Genomic DNA, 19,221 nt, shown 5'->3' on the forward strand with positions numbered 1-19,221 from the left:
TTTGGTAAAAGCATAATCATGTAAGACAAAAATAGTTGTCATGAGAGTAAGAGAGGATTTTATTGATTAATATATAGGATACATACGTCAAAGAACTGTGGTATCGGAAAGCGTGATGAAGCTGCAGCAAAAGATTTAAGCCCTCCGATTCGAAAGGTTTTCGTATAGATGAAAACGTTTTTATCCCGTAAGGTGCTAGCAAACACTACCTAATGAACAAGTGTTCTTCTCCAAAGGTTCGCGTTACAACACTCACATATTTCGATATCCATTTCTTTTTCTCCATCATCTGGTGAAATTCTATCCTCCATGCAATAAGTTTTATTGTACCACCACTTAGATCTAGTCTAAAGAAAGATATGCTTTCTGTCAATAGCGAGCATTGACGAACCTTGAGGCTGTAGCCATTGATAACAACGAAAGCATACATTGACGTTGGAAATCTTATTCCTCAAACAATAATAATTATAATAAAAGTGTAATTCGGTGATTGGAAGTTGAATCCCATATCGCGTCTTATTTCAATGAGTTTACTGTCGAAACCTGTCGTAAAAAACAATGACAATTCTTCATTAGGGTGGAAATCAAAGGATTTTGTTCTGTAATCTATCCGTAATCCCTATCCCGAAATTGTGGAGTTCTATCTCCGAGGAGTTCTATATTCACCAAATATGCTTGAATTGCAAAACACAAGTTCTTACTAAAAAATTGAGAAGCCGAGTAATTTTCATCAAAATGGGTTCAAATTGGAACATGAATACTTTGCTTTGACCGGATAGCATTATAATGTGAATGAATTTGTTTAACATGAACGCAGCCCGTGTTAGAAAAGCAGAGGAAAATTAGAAATTTGTTTCTCCACATGCTTCACATAATGTCTCGCTCAGGAATTGGACTGCGTTATATGTGTATAGTGGACTGATGATTGTTCTAAGAGATCACGAATTGACGTTATGGCTCACACAAGGCGGGGTAGGAGCAGACAGGGCTCTGGAGCTCATGTTGTTTTGATCCTGTTTTTTGCAACATAAATGCACTGCAAACAGCCATGGCTATTTATCAGTTTACCATACATATTCAGTTTTTGACTAAATTGACCAGAATCGCCTTCAAATGCGTGTGACAGATGCGGCCATATAGGGCCCGTTTGAAGGAGTCCCGTATACTTGTTAATATAAAAAAGTTAATTTTTTTTCACAAAAATAGAACAACGGAGCTATGTTTCAACTATAGAAAAGATAATGATTATTTCATATAATTCAACAAAAAACTAGAATTATTCGCAACTCGAGGGAGCCCCACAGATCATTTTCTCTACCGGCTTCGTGTTTGGTAACGGTGGACCTGGAATTGGCCTAATCCTGAGGGTCTACTAAAATTTTATTTTGGGACTGAAATCAGTCCAACTTGGATAATATAATAATGCAGTTATTATAAACTATAATTAAAGCAATAGACGGATCAACTGGAACCAATTTTGTAAGCTAGTTTTTTTTTGGCCCTTAAAATGTTTTTTAGTTATTTTTCTTCCTTCCAAAAATAATAAATGCTTCTTTTTAGTGCATTTTTGCCTGCCTATTTCGACCATTTTTAGTGCTTAAACTTCCGGGCTTTTGTGATAAACTAATTTAAAATGTCCCCATGATGCTCTACAGTTGAGGAGCTTATTTTAAAAAAGGAACGAATGCAAAAATTGAAAATTCTTACGCCATCTGTTGATTCCAGAAGGTTTCAACTATTGTGTAATCCGACAGAGCTCATCTAAAGTATTCAGAAACCGTTGAAAAGTTCTTTTTTTCGAAATGCCCTTTTCAACGGTTTCTGAATACTTTGGGTGAGCTCTGTCGGATTACACAATAGTTGAAACCTTCTGGAATCAATAGCTGGCGTAAGAATTTTCAATTTTTGCTGGTTTAACCGGCTCCAATTTTAATAAAAAGAAAACATTTCCACTAATTTTTATTCAAAACGGGACATTTCCAAAATTTTAATGTAGATAACTGCCTTGAATTGTTGATCAACAAATATATAATATATTTAAATACTCTTACACCACTTCCGTATGCGACCACTTGGAGTATTTTGCACTTTCGTAAAGTGGTCCATTGAAAGAAAAAACGACTTTTATTTCAAGTTTGAATTTAGTAATTATGGAAAATAAGTCTTTGTTTAATAGTGTTGCTCAATTGTCACGATCACCATGGCTGCTATAGGAGATTTGTTTTTTCACTTCCGGAAATTCACTCAGATAAATTTTGAAAAGCGTTTATTAATTGTTCATCGGGAAAATGCCTGATAATTTGAAACTAAGCAGAAAGTCAATCATACAAAAGTTGCATTTTATTACGCCGTGATAATTTTTTTTAGCTAGCGATTCTCTCCGGTTGGATGGAACGCTAGTTTTTCAAAGATGGTGTGTCGGGTTGTATATGGAATATTATAAGTATCATCTGAGTTGATCTAGAATATCTCAAGAAGAAAAGTTTAGGGAGAAAAAAGAGGAAAGGTCTTGGAATAATGTGTGTACTATTCTACGTGGGCCCATCTCGACTGTCCTGAGGCAGAGAAGGAATATTGCTCTGTGCCTTTTGTAAACAGACAACGATAACGCCACCATCATCAACTGAAAAAACAAGCGACGAAATTTTTATTTTTCACTCATCAAGTCTTGTTTTTGATCAATTTTTGTTAGTTTTCTACATTTTGACTCCCCCCCCCCCCCATTTCATATCATACCCAAAATAACATTTTTTATGAAATTTTTGCATCCCGGATATGATACTTATTTTTTAAATACCATACATTTGCCAATGCAACGACAAGAATTCATGTTTTTAAAAAATACAGGTTTTATGTACCTATCATTTTTAAACTGGAATAATAAAAAAAATAAAACTGTTACAACAAAATCTCCGCACTTTTTCATACCCATCTGTTTGTTCTTATCACGTTCTATAAGTAGATATCAAACTTTTGCCGGCACTGCATTCTTTCTGAGATAGTGTTCAAGTGTTTAACCGTTTTCGTAATAGTGCGAAACAATCTGTCTGGGACCCAAACTTAAAGACCTATTCTCATTAATGAAGTAGTTTTCGATTCGTCGGAAAAAGATCTATCCAATGTTACCGTTAAATTTTATCGGCGTTGTGTACTTGAGAAGTTTTCCCCGACTTGACCCTAAACTTCACAGCTGGTTACGTTAGATTTAAAAATGCATGTGAATGTCCATTATTTAACATTCAAGAAATTTTATCGCCAAAAAAGATATTTAGTCAACGGACACCATCTCTCATTCGTAATAAATAGTCAACATACAGGGTATCTCTCTTATCGTTGTCCAGTGGCTATTTTCTGAACCGTTGGTTTTAGAGACAACTTTAAATTACAATTTTTTTTTTTAAATAATGCCTCCCATCGTCTTAAATGCCGTTCAAATGAAAGTAGTTATTAATAAAAAGTTACAAAATTTAAATTTTCATACTGTCCCCCTGTCGTCTAACTTCCAATTAGAAATTTGTTGCCCTGTCTTTCCTGAGGCCAACAAAAAAAATTCCACGTTTCTAAGTGCAATATTTGCCAAGATATTTGAATTCAAAAGCAGAGGAAAAAAAGGGGGGAAAACAGCATAAATATGAAGGGAGGGAGCATTTTCCGTTAGTTTATATGCTGTTATTTCTCCTTTTTTTTCGCTGCTTTTGGAATTCGAATATCTCAGTGAATACTGTATTTCCACTTAAAAACATGGAAAATTATTTTTGGCTTCAGGGGAGGCAGGGCAACAACTTCCTAATAGAAAGTTAGAGGACAGGTGGACCGTATAAAAATTTAAATCTCGTAATTTTATTATTAATATTTTTTTTTTCTTTTGAACGGCATTTAAGATGATGGGAGACATCATTTGAAATATTTTTTCGAATTGAAAGTTGTCTCTAAATCCAACGGTTCAGGAAACAGCCATTGGACAACGGTAACAGTGGACATCCCGTATATGACGTTACATAATGATAACTTATTCGTAATTTTAGATGAACGTATCACATTTCGGAGGTCATCGATGCAACCTAATTATTGTTTTCAATTGAGATGAAATCAAAACTTCTCTTCAGAATCATCAATACAACAATGAAAATGAATCCCCATATCTTTCTGAATACATATGATATTTATAATACATGGATAGTTCAACTGTTATCTCGACTAGAATACTTCTAAAACTCAAAAATGACGTACCCTATGTTTTAATAAAAATTTAGTAGAAAAAGGAATTTTTAAATTACATGGGATAGATGATAAGCATTCCTTCTTTCTATGTATATTTTTTTATGTTAACTCTGCAAGCATTATTATCTTTGTTTAATTTTCGCAGCATTGAGTTTAAACTAGGTATCTGTGGATTATCGACGTTTTTCGTCTTTCAGGAGTTTTCGGGGTTGAAGCGTAATTAACGTCGTATTAAATTCGCTGTAACAGCACGATTACTGCACATTTTTTCCCTTTTTTAAAAAATTCCATCACGAATACAAAGACTAGACGGGAAAAGGAAGGCGGTAAAGGCATTTTTTTTTTTCTTTTTACGTAAAAGCAAAAATCAATATCTTGATGATAGCGTCAAAGTAAAACCGATGAAATTTTTCCTCCAGGGTTCTAGCAGCTATTTTTCATCGGAAATTTTGTCCCCCCCCCCTCCTCGAAAAGCGCAACGACTGTTAAAAATTCTCAAAAATTCTCCTACTCAGGTGAAGAGATTTCTACGGACTTATCCCGACATCATAAAAATATTAGTTCGATCGCACACATGCATTTAACTGGACGTGATTAATAACATGAGTCAAATTATGGAATGATAAAGCGTTAAAATACACGGGAATGAGTATATATATATATATATATAGAGAGAGAGAGAAAGAGAGCATGTGTGCAAGTTATTGTGATTATATACTCTGTCGTTATTAATTATTTCTTTGCAGTCTTTTTTCCCTAAGAAACTGGTAATGCATGGAAAAAGGGACTTATAAATTTTATTTAAATAATTAACATAAGTTTCGAAGAGCGTAATGACTAGCAGGTGACAGAAAAAGCCAAGTATGCCGCGGTAATGAAAGATTGGAAAACAAAGACTTGAAAATTGAGAAAGAAGAGGGAAAACAACAACAACAAACAGAACAAATTAACAAGTTCAGTTCGACAAACTAACATTTCGCAATCTATTCAAAGATTTCCCCCCAAAAAAGTATTGTTTCTCCTATTCGGGGATGGAGAAAATGTAAGGAATGGGGTAAGCGGGTTTTTAGTAATTTACTTGTGAATTTTTTGGTGCATACAAATGAGACAAAATTAGGTAAATTTGCATAATAAAAGAAACTTACCTCATGTTTCGCATACATTAACGTAACTTCATCACCGTCCTCTGAAAACACAAAAAATAAAATAAAATGTAGTTGCAATTGCTATTCTACTAGGAAATATTTGAAACGTGAATGTTCTAGTAATTCTGAGGTAAATTTTTGTATTCCATGGAATTTCACTAATACAGACTATAATTGAATATAACTATAAAATTTGTTGCTAAGTTGTTGAAAATTACGTGATCACTGCGATTTTTGTAGATATACATTCTATTTAACTAACATTCATATAGGTATGAATGAACATTATATGGATTTTTTGTACCGCATATTTTTGTTGTAAATATTTAATTCACCGTTTAATAATATTATACATGTCAAAAAAGTTATAATTGTGAAGAATCGTACTATACACAGAGTGATTAATCATTTCTCCGTGCCGCATTTTGCTGGCAAACCGTTGATCATGGAGGCATACTTCCAATTAGAAAAATCACCAAAATACCAAATAACGCGTGGAACTCAGATACGTCGTTCATGTTGCAAGGGGTTGTATAGTTACCAAAATAAAATAATTACTTTTTATACGGAAACCCTGTCCCCAAAAACCCATCTAGAAAGTTGTTAAGAACGGTCAACAAAGAAAAGTCCCTGTTTCTAAGTGCAATATTCGCAGAGATATTATATAGACTTCAAAAATCGGAGGAAAGTTGCGAAAGATCAGCATAAAAGAACTAACGGACAAGCTCATTATGCTATTCTTTGCCACTTTTTCTCCGATTTTGTACTTAAAAACATGGGATTTTCTTTGTTGGCCTCAACTTTCTAGTTGGGTTCTTGAAGACAGGGTGTCCGTATAAAAAGTTAATTTTTTATTTTGGTAACTATACAACCCTTTGCAACATGAATGACGTATCTGAGTTCTACACGTTATTTGGATAATTTTTCTAATTGGAAGTATGCCTGTACGGCTTGCCAGTAAAATACGGTAAGGGGAATTAAGCAATCACACTTCATATGTATAGGCTGTGGTAAGAAAATATAATTAACATTATTTTTCTTAATTGGTTATGATAAAATATTGCATTTCATAAAAAAATCGCAAAATTTCTAACTTTTCTTAACAACGAAGGCGTTTACAAGGTATTAAATAAGAGAAACATACTCATATTATGATAGTTAAAATGGAATGTCATTCATAGATTTAGATAAACCTAGAAGGGTAAACCTAGAACTCTTAAACTCAAGAAAATCAGTAAAATTCGAAAGGAGATCTATGAAACAAGCAGCTGACAACACAAACAGATCGAAAAAAGTGATTAGAGCTAGAAAAAAGACAATGTTTTCCTTTTAATTAGGACGCGATATGTTTGTACAAAGCATCCAAATAAGACTTAATTAATAGCTTATTTCTCAAGTCTGCACGTATAATCAAAAGAGAGAGCTTGAAACAGCTAATACCGGTTGCTACGATGTCGCTATGAAAGAAGCATCATTTAATAGCATTAAATCATATCCTAGCAACTAACTCGAAACATTTCGTTCATTTTGCTTCTCAATTGACGTCGACAACATCTCGTCAATTGGTCTTCCTCGAATATGTTAACACACATTGAAGGGATATGCCGGTGTATTTTATGAATGATTCGATGCCGGAACTTGTCCACCTTTTAACTCATTCGTGTCATCTCGAATTCATCTCAGTGAGTATTTAGATGAATATTTTTAACAAACTACCGTAAACTGGTTTTACTTGGGCCCGGGGGGGAGGTCACTCAAGACGTAAAAATGTCTTAAATCACTCCTGGGTTTGCTGTTATGCAAATATAGACATGATTCCACGGCTCTTCAACAGGTAGCATCGCTAGCTAGTACCCAAGGCGCTAAACTACATTTTCGCTCTTTCCGCCTTTTCCTGGTGCAAGTTATGGTGCTTTCGATGAAAACACGAATTTTTACGGCCTGATAACATTCACCTTCACTTTTCCACCCACTGCACTCATGGTAAAGAGAAATTTACATTTCATATATTGTCCTCAAGAAAATAATAATAGTTTCAGCTATATAGAGAACCACCTAACACAGTAAAATTTATAAGTGATGAACAGTATGTGCTGATAAATTATATACACATGTACTTGGTATACGGTTTTGACTGTGAGAGAAAGTGAGAGAGAGGGAAACTGCTGGATCAATTTTCTCCTCAACTATTCTTCGCCATAATAGGCTTTGTCAGCGAAATATATTTAAGAATCACTACGCTAGAAAATTCGAGTTAATCAAACTGCTAAGCTGGGTAGAAATTCCGAGTTGAAACACTTTGCTTGTTAGGATACTTCGAGACAAAGTACTACGATACTTCGCCCTTGACCTAAATCGTTGTAGACAAATAAAATTTCGCAAGGCAGCGTTAGATTCTTTCACAATGGGAAACAATAATAAATAAGTATAGATAAGACTTCATGGCAGTTACAACATGTAACAGTTACAAACACTGAAAATATTGCGAAATATTTGAAATTATTTTTCTCTATTATAATGATGAGAACTCAATTAACTTTCAATGCACAGGAAAAATTCTTAAAAATTTTATTTTAAAAATTGCATTTAATTACTGCCATTAATAGTCTAATTTGCGGGTCATTAAGTGGTTCTTTTATTCTCTATGTTTTCTCATAATGAATAATGTTTTTCAATTAATTTATTTAGCACTATACACAATATCGTCGTTTCCAATATTAAATTTCCTGTAAGACTTCACAAATAAATTCCGTATCTTTCTTTCCCTTTATAGCAAACACTATTTCCTCAGTCTATAAAACCTTGGAAAAACCTTTTCAAAGCTTTAAACTATTTTTTTATGTCTCGTCATACAACGTCTGGTTTAGAATTCTGAGAACATATGTTTCAATTTTGTTAGTAGCCGACGGAAACATGAATAATAAAAAAAATAATAATAATAAATTGAATTTTTACAACGCTACACTGTATATAGCAGTCAATTTTTCTTTAAATGAGATATATACCAGAAACGTCAATATCGAAAACTACTGAGTTTCAAAAAAGCACTTGAAAGTCTTCTCCGTTATCATTTCATTTCGGGATTCCGACTTATAGAAATGTACATATGTAAAATATAGACTCTTGACTACTGTACAAAAGAAACCCCAAAAGGTTTAATCTATTTAGAAATATTCAAAAAACATTTTTTGTTTTCTAAAAAGCGTAACATGAAGCAATCAAGAAGCCTTTTCAGTACACTATATGTACATAGGTATAGGACTAGTCCTATTTTAATAAATAATAGAGATATATTCACTTCATAAAACAAGCGAGCTCCAAAGAAAGACGTAATAAAAAAAAAGGCTTTTCAAACTGTTCTCCTGTAAAATTTCCCGTTTGCGACATGGGGCTCTCTACCTACAGAATACAGATACATAGATCAGTGGTTCTCAACCGCGGGTCATATGGCCCCTTTGACGTACTGTGATATTCTATAGGTCCATACAGGACCTACATCACGAGATCTGGTAATAAGGTTTTTGACAGTATGTAAAACACGTAAGCTGATACTTTCAGTCAAGTACAAGGCCTCAGAACATCCCTTATGGGGGGGGGGGGTTCATGATGTTGAGATAGCCCTATTAGGGCCGTATTAAAATCATTATGGGCCTCCGGGCAGAGTGATATTTCTGAGGCCCTAAATGATGAATTCTTGAAAATTTCAACCAAGTCTCATTTTTGTGAGGCCCTTTTTCTCTTGAGGCCCCCCGGGCCGTGCTAGGTGGGCCCATGCGCCATGCCTTAAGACGGCACTGGGCCCTGTATAGAAGCTGAAGTTGGTTTCCCATGGGGTTTCCTCAACTCCATTCGAGCCGATCTCTCTTATAAAAAAACCCTTCGTGATGCAGATAAAATGAACTGCCGAGTTGTTTGCTTCCGAACTCGGAAGGCAGATGGCAGCATTTCTGGAATACGTGACAGTCATTTCTCAGAAATAATTTCGAAGACAGTACACAACACATGAACGGGGCATCCCAACAAGTGCCGATTCGACAGAAGTTTCTCAAATGAACGTTTTATGTGCACTAGTAGTAGTAGTAGTAGTAGTAGAATGTGGACGCCAGAAGGTTCAGTGCGTGATTAGGCTAGCTGAATTTAAATGAGCGACACGTGTTAACGCCGCGTACGAACTAAGTGGTTATGTGAAGTTATCCCACATGATTTTAAACTATGTATCTCTGCAACAATTGTTTTAATAACACCTCAAATGCTACTTAACACTTAGCAAGAGATCGAATACCGTTTGTGACACGAGCTACTAAGAGTATTGAACTTTATTGACCTGAAAATGAACATGAGAGTTACACTTTCCAATGCAATTTAAATTTATATGTAATCGTGCGGTTATCTCACTGTAAGCCCAATCTCTCTCTCTCTCTCTCTTTTGGATACATTTAGTCCGGACATCCTGTGTAATACGTATTCATATAGATCAGGCTGGACAAATCCCAGGTGTCAGATCACCATAGTGATTGTATTGGCGACTAAAATTTTCTAAATGTGGTTGCTAAATTGAAGTCTAAGGATGACACAAAATTTTCTGATTTCATCACACTATCTTCTAACATGAGAAAAGTAAAAGAAAACATTATTTAGGACCGTTTTTCTTGAGCAAAATACCATGTTTGGCTCCTAAGAAATCGGGCTAGCACCCAAGTATTTCTTTCGATACGTCAAGCCCTGATATAGCGCCCTGATAATATATAGCCCTGATATATATATATATATAATACATTAAGATTGCTTAATTTCCACGCTTCAATTACAATATTGCTATCTTCAAATTATTTAATACATAAATTCATACAAAAAACAGAATTTACAGTAGAAATATATCAAAAGAAAAAAAAATCCTCGTGTTGATATTTAATTAGTAAAATATTTCTATCATTAGCCTTTTCCCTTATTTTAAACCAAGCGTAAATAATCCCGGTTGGAGAAAATTTTCTTATAATTATTGATGCGTTAATTATCGAAATAATTGAAACTATCCGAAAGATGTAACATACCTTTTTTTTTTTTATTGTTCTGAAATATTTTGTTTCAGTTAATTATCTTAGCTTGATATACAGAGAGAAAATCCGGACATTATAAAGATTTTTGATATTTATTTTTATATACTTTTCAAAAACTCACATTCATTAGCTTAGAAATAATGAGATCTTGTTTCCTTTTTTAAAATTAGTTTCTAATAACGATATAGGCACTAGTTTTGTTTTTCATTTTGCTATCAGTATAATCTGAGCATGAAATATTATTAAAGGGATAAGCTCTTTGGAACATGATTAAAAATTTACACATGCTTTGACTTTATCTTCGCGTTATGAGCTCTTTTGTTGCGTGGTGAGAAGTTTTAACGTGAGAAGCTTCTTTTCTAGAAACAAATGAAACTAAAATATTTGTCTTTAGTTTGTTATAAGAAAATCTATGACCATTCCGATGTAATTAATTTTGTAATTAAATTTTAGTAAAAATTGTATTTTTCTTCGTCATAGGAAGGCTTGTGACGCCAATGAAAAATTGTTATTTTCTAAGAGACATACCAAATATAGTTAGCGTTTCTGTTACTAGATGGCAGCACCAAAATCTAGCTTTCCATGCTTTGAAAAAGTTATAAAAAATAATAATAAATTCCATATCAATATTTTTCCCGATATATACGGTATTCCGAAATAGTTTCAAGTTCAAGTCTACCATAATGTTCTTATTGTTGTAATAAGTTTAGTTTCATATATTCATACGTTTGATGAACTTTCTATTTTGGAAGGAATTGAAAAATTTATTTTGCGTGTCAATTTTGAATGAAAATTTTTAATGCTATGATGATATTTCTAGGTTTTGAAGAAAAAAAATGTTCTGTGGTGAAATCACATTTTTTCGAAATGTTTTTAGGATGAAAAAAACTCAAGAGACATTTTTTTTTACAAATTTGACCATTTAGGTTCCGCGTATATTTGAATACACATGACAAATATGGTCAAAACAAAAACTCATTATACCTATTTGTTTTCTGAAGTTTTTGGTATTTTAGAAAATATGTCTTTTATCGACCTTTTCAGGACAAAATACGGCTGTGTATATAAGTAAAATATTTTTTGTGTAGAAGTTGATTCTCTTTGTTGATGTCATTGAGAGTTGCTGAAATTTTACGTGTTCAGATATTTATAAAATTGCGCAAAATTGAGGAGATTGAAAATAAAATTCAAGGTAACAACTATTCAAATTTTCTAAGCAATATCTTATCTGTTTTAAATAACATTGAAATCAAGACAAACTACATAATTTTCGCGCGTGCGCGTGTGTGTGTGTGAACGCCACACACATTTTCTCATTAAAATATTTAAACTTCTGAACAGATTTCATTCTGATTTTAATCATAGACAAACACACTTTTCTTCGACTTGGTTTATACTGAATGGTGCCCAGAAATTAAAACACAGGTGTAAATAACATTCCATTTCCACGGTTAAATTAACCAATCAAATTAGAGGGTTTTTGGTAACGTTGAAGTATCTCTTAGTTGCACTTTCTTTGCGGCTTTTCACGTAGGGTTCGCGTATTTGGTCGTTCCCTGAGGTGCTCACGTTTTTCGAGCAGGAGACCCCTTTAAAATATTGAAAATGCAGCTCAAAGGGCCGTTTGGGTCAACTACTGGCCGCAAGGAAGATGGCGATGACCAGCCTTTGGTGAGTCCATTAATTTTGTGTGTGGTATTCCGATAATCTATTCTTTTATCATTGTGAACAATATTATTAATGTATTGATTTATTGAAATGCTCGGCCCAAATCGCAATTAAATATCTGTTCAATTTATTTAATTTTAATTGTGTTTGTTTAAAGTTTAAATTCTATGGCAATTATTTGATGAAAATATCCGAAGCTTAAATAATTACATTAAAATCTACATATATTGCGGCCCAACGTCAATGTATCTTGAAAATATAATTGAGCATATGATTTTTTTTTAATATTTTTAATATGTTCATGATACGTCCCACAACATAACTTACCCTTAATTAACCATTTTAGTTAATTTAAAAAAATTCAGTCCAATTAAATAAATTGTTGTGTTGATGTGTTGTTTCAATTAAAAATATGCTAACTGCACCCATTTGCACCCGTATTTTATTTTTTAAATTTCAATACGTTTTTATGGGGATGAACCATAGAGGGGTTAATTTTTTAATGAAAAAAGTATAGTTTCGATTTTTTAATCAACTTATAGTGGTGTCTTAACCCTTTCAGTGGACGGTACTTTAAAATACCACCAACTCTTTAATCCCATATCATCCCTTGTATACATTGTTGGATGTTGGTACTTTGAAATATAAATGCTGTATAACTATTATACGATTAAACACTGCTGATGCAGGAAACAATGCTTTTACAAAATGCTCCCTAACAAATGTATGAAACAAATTATGGTTTTTTTTGTGGTAAAATAAATAAATATTCATTATTATTCAACATATTTGAATTGGTATTTTTTAATTTTATTATAGGCTTATAGTGCTGACGAAACGTACCAGGCCAAGTACCAAGTACCAGGTTAATTCCGCTTTTATATTGGATATTTTGGTTATATATTTACCATCCATATTTTTTATGGGCATAATTTTTTCAGCCATCTCGTTGGACAATTTGCCGGTTGTGGCCTATGTATTTGCATTTGTATTAATGAAATATCGTTGGGTTCCCGATAATTTTTAAATTTTTTTTTGTTTTAGAGCTCAATTAGACCTAGAATTACCTATCAAAATATTTTTATGATAACTATTTCATTTTTTCATAATGTGGTGCTGAAAGGGTTGAGACGTGAAATTTTATATAGGAAAATTTTCGATGAAAAAATTAATACAAATCTAAACACACTATATTTATTGATCTCTTAAGTTTTTCATGTGCCAATAAATGAAGATAAATTAAAGACTGATGTTATTGCTGTCGAGTGATTTCATAACGAATGCGTTCATCATTCCGGTATAATATCCAAATATTTTATGATTTAAGAGTATTTGCGTCATGTAACGCAAACTTTCATATATAAGGAAAGTGGGGTTTGGTTCTTGTGTGGTGGATATTAATTAATAAAGATATCACCATGGGTATGATGCTTTATTTCTCCGAGAAGTCTCGTAAAAATACTTGCGGCTATCGTTAAAAATTAGAGGATAAGTGTCAGAGCATAAATGACTTATAAAAGAAAGTAAGATGGAGATATTGACAAAGCATCAATCTGATAAAAGGATATACGTGTGCTACTTGTTGTTTTGGACCTTCCGCTTCGTGAAGCGCAGGACTCAAAATTTATATCTAGAAGAGATTGCTGTTTCAGAAAATTCCCAATCTTCGTTGTGTAGCGCCATCTCTCACGGGCTCCATTCCAAGAATGTATCAGTAACAGCGTAAACAGAGATAAGAGAAGAACGAACCACTTGGAAAGCGTATCCATCCTTCATGCTTTTGCTCGTAAAGAAAGCGAGCTGCAGGATTGTATCTCCGACGAAACGCTTCGCATTTGTCAAGCGACTTTTAAGATGAGTTTAATAAGGAGCGCACTTTCGGAACGGTCCTCTCTCTACTGACTGTTACCACCATCCGAACATACATCCTGTGCTTGCTTAGGAATTCGCAGATGCTCGAGACCGTCAACGTTAATTAAAACAACTTTTGTTAATTACTTTTCAAGAGTTAACGGCAAACAACATCCGCTAAAGGTTAAATAATACAAGCGAAAATCATCATTTTCGAAGAATATTTTCATTTTCTAATACTCTCGTACATGTTAGTTCTGACTTCGCGACACAATCCAAATAACTCGGTAAAACTAGTACCAATGTAGATTCGTCAGAAAAAATTATTTATTAAATTAGCTTTAGTTAACCCTCTATGGTCCCCCCCCCCCCCATAAAAGAGAATTGAAAAGTTTTTTTGCGAAAACGGATGCAAATTGGTGCTGTTGGCATATTTATAATTCAAACAATACATCAACACAACAATTTAATCAGAGTAAATTTCTTTAATAATCTAAAATCTTTAATTCAGGGTAAAATAATCAGTTTGCTTTGATTTTAATGTTACTATATACCGATAAAATCTTGCTTGACAAAATTGAATAGTTTTTACCTTGAATTTTATTTCCAATTCCCTAAATTTGGTACGTATAAATTTTTAAACACAGTCGCATTTTAAAACTTCAGTTCTCAAAAAATGACACCAAAAAAGAGAAATCAACTCTTTCAAGATAAAAAGTTATTGTACTTATACAAAGAAAGCTGTATTTGGTACTTAAATGACACTCTCTCTGTAACACGAACTTTCTAAAATAACGGAAAAAATGAAAAAAAGAAATTGGTATAGGGGGTTTTGACCAAGTATTTGCCATGTGTATTCAAGTATACACGAGACCATGGAGGGTTGATTCTGCTTTTTTTTAAATATTTGGCTTTAATAAAATTTCATAGAAAATGTTTTTTACTTGATTTATTACCGTATTTCTCTCGCATTAGCCGGCGTGCCGCATAACTCGGAGGGCACAAGTTTTTTGAATGTTTGATTCTGATCCATAATCGGCATACCGGGAAGAGCGAGGTTTAATAAGGGTTACAGAATACATTCAAAATACCAATATCTATTTGTATCAAGTGCTCAATAAATAAGCGGTTCAGAATAAGTATTAAGTAAGTTTTCACTGTATCAAACGTCTTTTGCCAAGGAATTTGATAACAATAATGATAACTGAGAGCATTTACTTATTGCTCTAACTTTATTATCGCCAACCAAATACGAGGTGTATTTTGCACGTTGTTCTGCATGTTCAATGGTTGAAGAAATTTTCTGTCGCTAACTAAGGTCCAGTCTTTATAGGCTGTTTTTTCGTTGGGGACCAAGGTCAGTTGCTCCATATGATCCGCAAAACATCTTGTTTTGCAGTGCAGTTCTTTAAATTTTTTGGCCCTGCTTATTCTAATTTAACACCATATAGTTAAAAAATATAAAAATTCTTCTCATTCTACTTGTGTTGCCATTAAACCCATCTAATCTACGCGAAGGAATAGTGTGTTTAATATCCGATATTTTTGATAAACTACGATTTGCGGTAGCGAAGCGAACATAAAGTTTGAAATGGACAAAGTCCAAATCAGTCAATTCAATTGATTCTTAGTCTGAAGAGTCAGTCAGAGTCACACAGTCTATATTCTTATAGAATCAGTGCGACTCGAATTTCCGTCTGTATACTTCCCCCCCCCCCTCACTATTTCCAGGCATGCCGGTTAATGCGGGGGAATACGGTGTGTTCTTTCTCCATAGAACTCTAACGCAGGATGTCTGCAGCTAGACGAAACTGAGTTTTCAGTTTATTCACACTACAGAATGTCAGAATGTACACATAAAAATTGAAAATAAAATATTTAGCGAAGTTTTGGGATTTTTCTTCTTCAATTAAATAAACCACGTGTAATAAATTGATTCATTTTACGATGACTTTTGAAGCTACCAAGAAATATTGATAAAACAATGATCATAAAAAATGACGGGCGTGTTTTTGAAGAATTCGATTAATTTTCAGTATTTTATATTCGACATTCCACGATATCAATAAACTTCACTGTCTCAGTTCTCCTATAGTGAATCTTTTGAAACATCTCTCGAAATGGAATTTATTATATTATTTCGCAGCTTCAAATTTCTATCGTGTACGTCTGTACCACGTTCCCGAGAGGATTATCGGCTTTATTTGAGGATAATGAAGCGCAGAAGTGTGGTCTGACAGCTAAATAAATCAGACACGAGTTCCATTATCCCTTGAGATCCATCTGAAATAGTTTTCTCTTCGTAAGGATTTTGAACAGTAATGTGACAAACATCCTACAACATTAGAAAGTTTCGTCTCCCAATTGGCTCTTGGCTGATCTAATCGATCGCTTGAAAAATTGCTTCCGTATCTTTCATGAAAGATGGAAGCTAACTTTGATGTACAAAAGAGAGGAATAAGAATGCGTGTGTGAGTGGACATCTTTTTATTCTTCTCTCTCATTTTTCTAGTCAGTTCTGAAACAACTTTAAATAGCCAAATCTACGCTGAGTTGTAGTATTCGTTTTGTGCCGTAAGTTCGGCGTTCCAACATTAATCAATCACCACTAATTGTACATATGAACTATCTTCGTTTCGAATTCCTCGTCGATTTAAATAGAAAAGGTTTCGAGACTCTCTGGGTCATGTTTGATATACACAGTCCATTTATTTTATTAACTAGTTACTATAGAAATCAACAGGTTACTTGCTCATTACTGTGCATGCGTGTATTTTATTGCCGAACTACTACAGTTCCATCCATGTGTAAAATTTAATAATTAGTGGCTTCAATACAGCCTTGAGCTACTCCAATACATGTAATTTACCCATTTCTCGTTTTACCAATATATTTGTGAAATTTAAAATTTTATATAATGCAGAATATTCCAATACTTAACTGACTAATATCTTAACCCGTACCGGCGAAAATAGTGGTAACAATCATCGACATTATAATAGAAATATTTTTTTTTATGTTGAACATACATTGCATAATAAATTTAGACTTTTTAAGAAGATAAATCCTCTCTATTTAATGAGATTTTAAAAGGGTCTATTACCTTTAAACATGGGAAAAATCTACGAACTAGTAGAAATTTCATGAAAATGTTATTTAAACATTGATTTATATCAAATTTGGTATACATATATTTACAAATACAACGCCACAACAGGCAAAATGCCCAACGAGGTGGCTGATAAAAAGATGCCCATAAAAATATGGATGTCATATATTTCAAAAATACAGCAACCCAATTAAAAATGCAATTAACACAAATTATAAACACTATATCCACATGATAAAATATTATACAACGACCGTAAAGAATACTTATGGTTGTCTTATTCTAAGAATGGATAGCTTCTCGATTTACCCCAACATGTTTATCGTATTTCTTTTTAAACGTGTCAATTGTGTTACAATTTACTACCTCCGGGGGTAAGCTATTCCATTTATTAACAACCCTATTAGAGAAAAATTCCCTACGACACCATAACCTTGCATTTTCCCTCACCAATCGATACTGGTGTCCCCTTGTAAAACCAGTCGATTGGCGGTGTACTAAAAGTTCATGGTCCATCCTATCCATACCATTGAAAATTTTGAGCACTTCGATCATATCTCCTCGACACCTGCGTTCATCCAATGTAAACATATTCAAAAAATGAAGTCTCTCTTCATAACTCAAGCCCCGTGTGCCAATAAGGACACGCGTAGCTTTTCTCTGCACCCCTTCAACCAAGTCTATGTCCCTCTGTAGGTATGGTCTCCAAAACCTTACAGCATACTCCAGTCCAGGACGAACTAAGCCTCGAAAAAGCGGAAGAATGACTTTAGGCGAACGCGAAGAGACCTTTTTGAAAATGAGACCAAGCATTCTATTCGCTTTTTGACCACCGCTGAACAATGTTCAGAAAACCTAAGTCACTCGTCAATGAGAATTCCCAAATCGGTGACCCTAGTTGCATCCGGGATAGTGACACCATTCAACTCGTAAAAGAACCGTGGGTTGTTCGAACCAAAACGAGCGACCATGCACTTATCAACGCTAAACGTCATGTTCCATTCATTTGCCCATGCTGCAATCCTGTTTAAGTTGGTCTGGAGCAACTCCCTATCGCTTTCATTCCCGATTACCCCCATTAGCTTCACATCATCTGCGAATTTGCTAGTAATCCCATCGATACCCTGATCGAGTTTATCGATAAAAAGTAAAAAAAGTATGGGGCCAAGGATACTTCCCTGAGGAACTCCACTTGTGACCCCTGTCCAACCAAAGAATTCCCCGTTCACCATAACTCGTTGTGACCTATCTCTTAACCACGATTCTATCCAATTCAGCAAGTTGCCCCCAATTCCAATGTCGTGTAAACGCTTCAAGAGTTTGCCATGTTGGACCCGATCGAATGCCTTCTGGAAATCAAAGTAAACAACGTCTATATTTTTGCTCTTACCCAAAGCCTTAGTCACGTGATCATAGAAGCAAATAGAAGCAAAGGAGGTTAGTTACACATGACTTCCCCTTCCTGAACCCATGCTGATTATCCGACAATACATTATTCTTGTCTATACACTTCACAAACAGCCTTTTGATGATAATTTCCAAAATTTTCGAGAGGGAACTCGTCAAACTCACTAGACGATAATTGGACACAGCTTCTTTACTACTCTTCTTAAATATCGGAACAACGTTAGCAAGTTTCCAATCAAATTTTCCAATATTTGATTGTATATGCTGTCCTATGTTGAAAAAAATGTTTTACTTTACTTCATTACTTAGGTTTTTGCAAATTTTCAAACAAAATGTATTATCAACACCTTGTCACATGATAAAATAGAATGAAATTAATTTAACTGAAAAAAAGAAGATTCAAAATAAAAGAAAGTGTTATGTTCATAAAATGACAAAAAAAATTGAGATCCATTCATAAACACTTGGGTTATAAAAAAATATTCAACATATTTTTAGTTTTAAAATTTAAAATTTATTAATTGATTTTATGAATTGAACAGTTTTTTTTAATTTTGAATCAATTTTTATTTAATTTTGTTGATGCCATGCTATTTTATCATGCGCGCAAGGTGTTAATAATTGTAAAAAATTAAGTATTAGAGCTATGTAAAACCTTTACTGTCATAACATAGCATATGCAATCAAATATATGTGTACCGAATTGGAAATAAATAAATGGTCAAATAATATTTTTAACGATATTTCTACTAGAGCATATTTT

The 19,221-nt window shown here is 33.7% G+C and overlaps 1 protein-coding gene across 1 annotated transcript in view; it reads right to left on the minus strand.

The window, feature by feature from the left end:
* The window catches only part of LOC149085156 (solute carrier family 4 member 11-like), a 251,979-nt gene that overhangs the window by 115,833 nt on the left and 116,925 nt on the right, over positions 1-19,221 (minus strand). The window contains exon 2 of the mRNA XM_089233001.1: positions 5,367-5,407. Coding sequence (XP_089089127.1) covers positions 5,367-5,407 — 41 coding nt within the window. The remainder of the gene's footprint in view (positions 1-5,366; positions 5,408-19,221) is intronic.

This window comes from Pholcus phalangioides, unplaced genomic scaffold, assembly GCF_987345545.1.
Source record: "Pholcus phalangioides strain wild (caught in Gottingen) unplaced genomic scaffold, Ppha-v1.0 ptg000007l_1, whole genome shotgun sequence".
NCBI classification, from domain to species: domain Eukaryota; kingdom Metazoa; phylum Arthropoda; class Arachnida; order Araneae; family Pholcidae; genus Pholcus; species Pholcus phalangioides.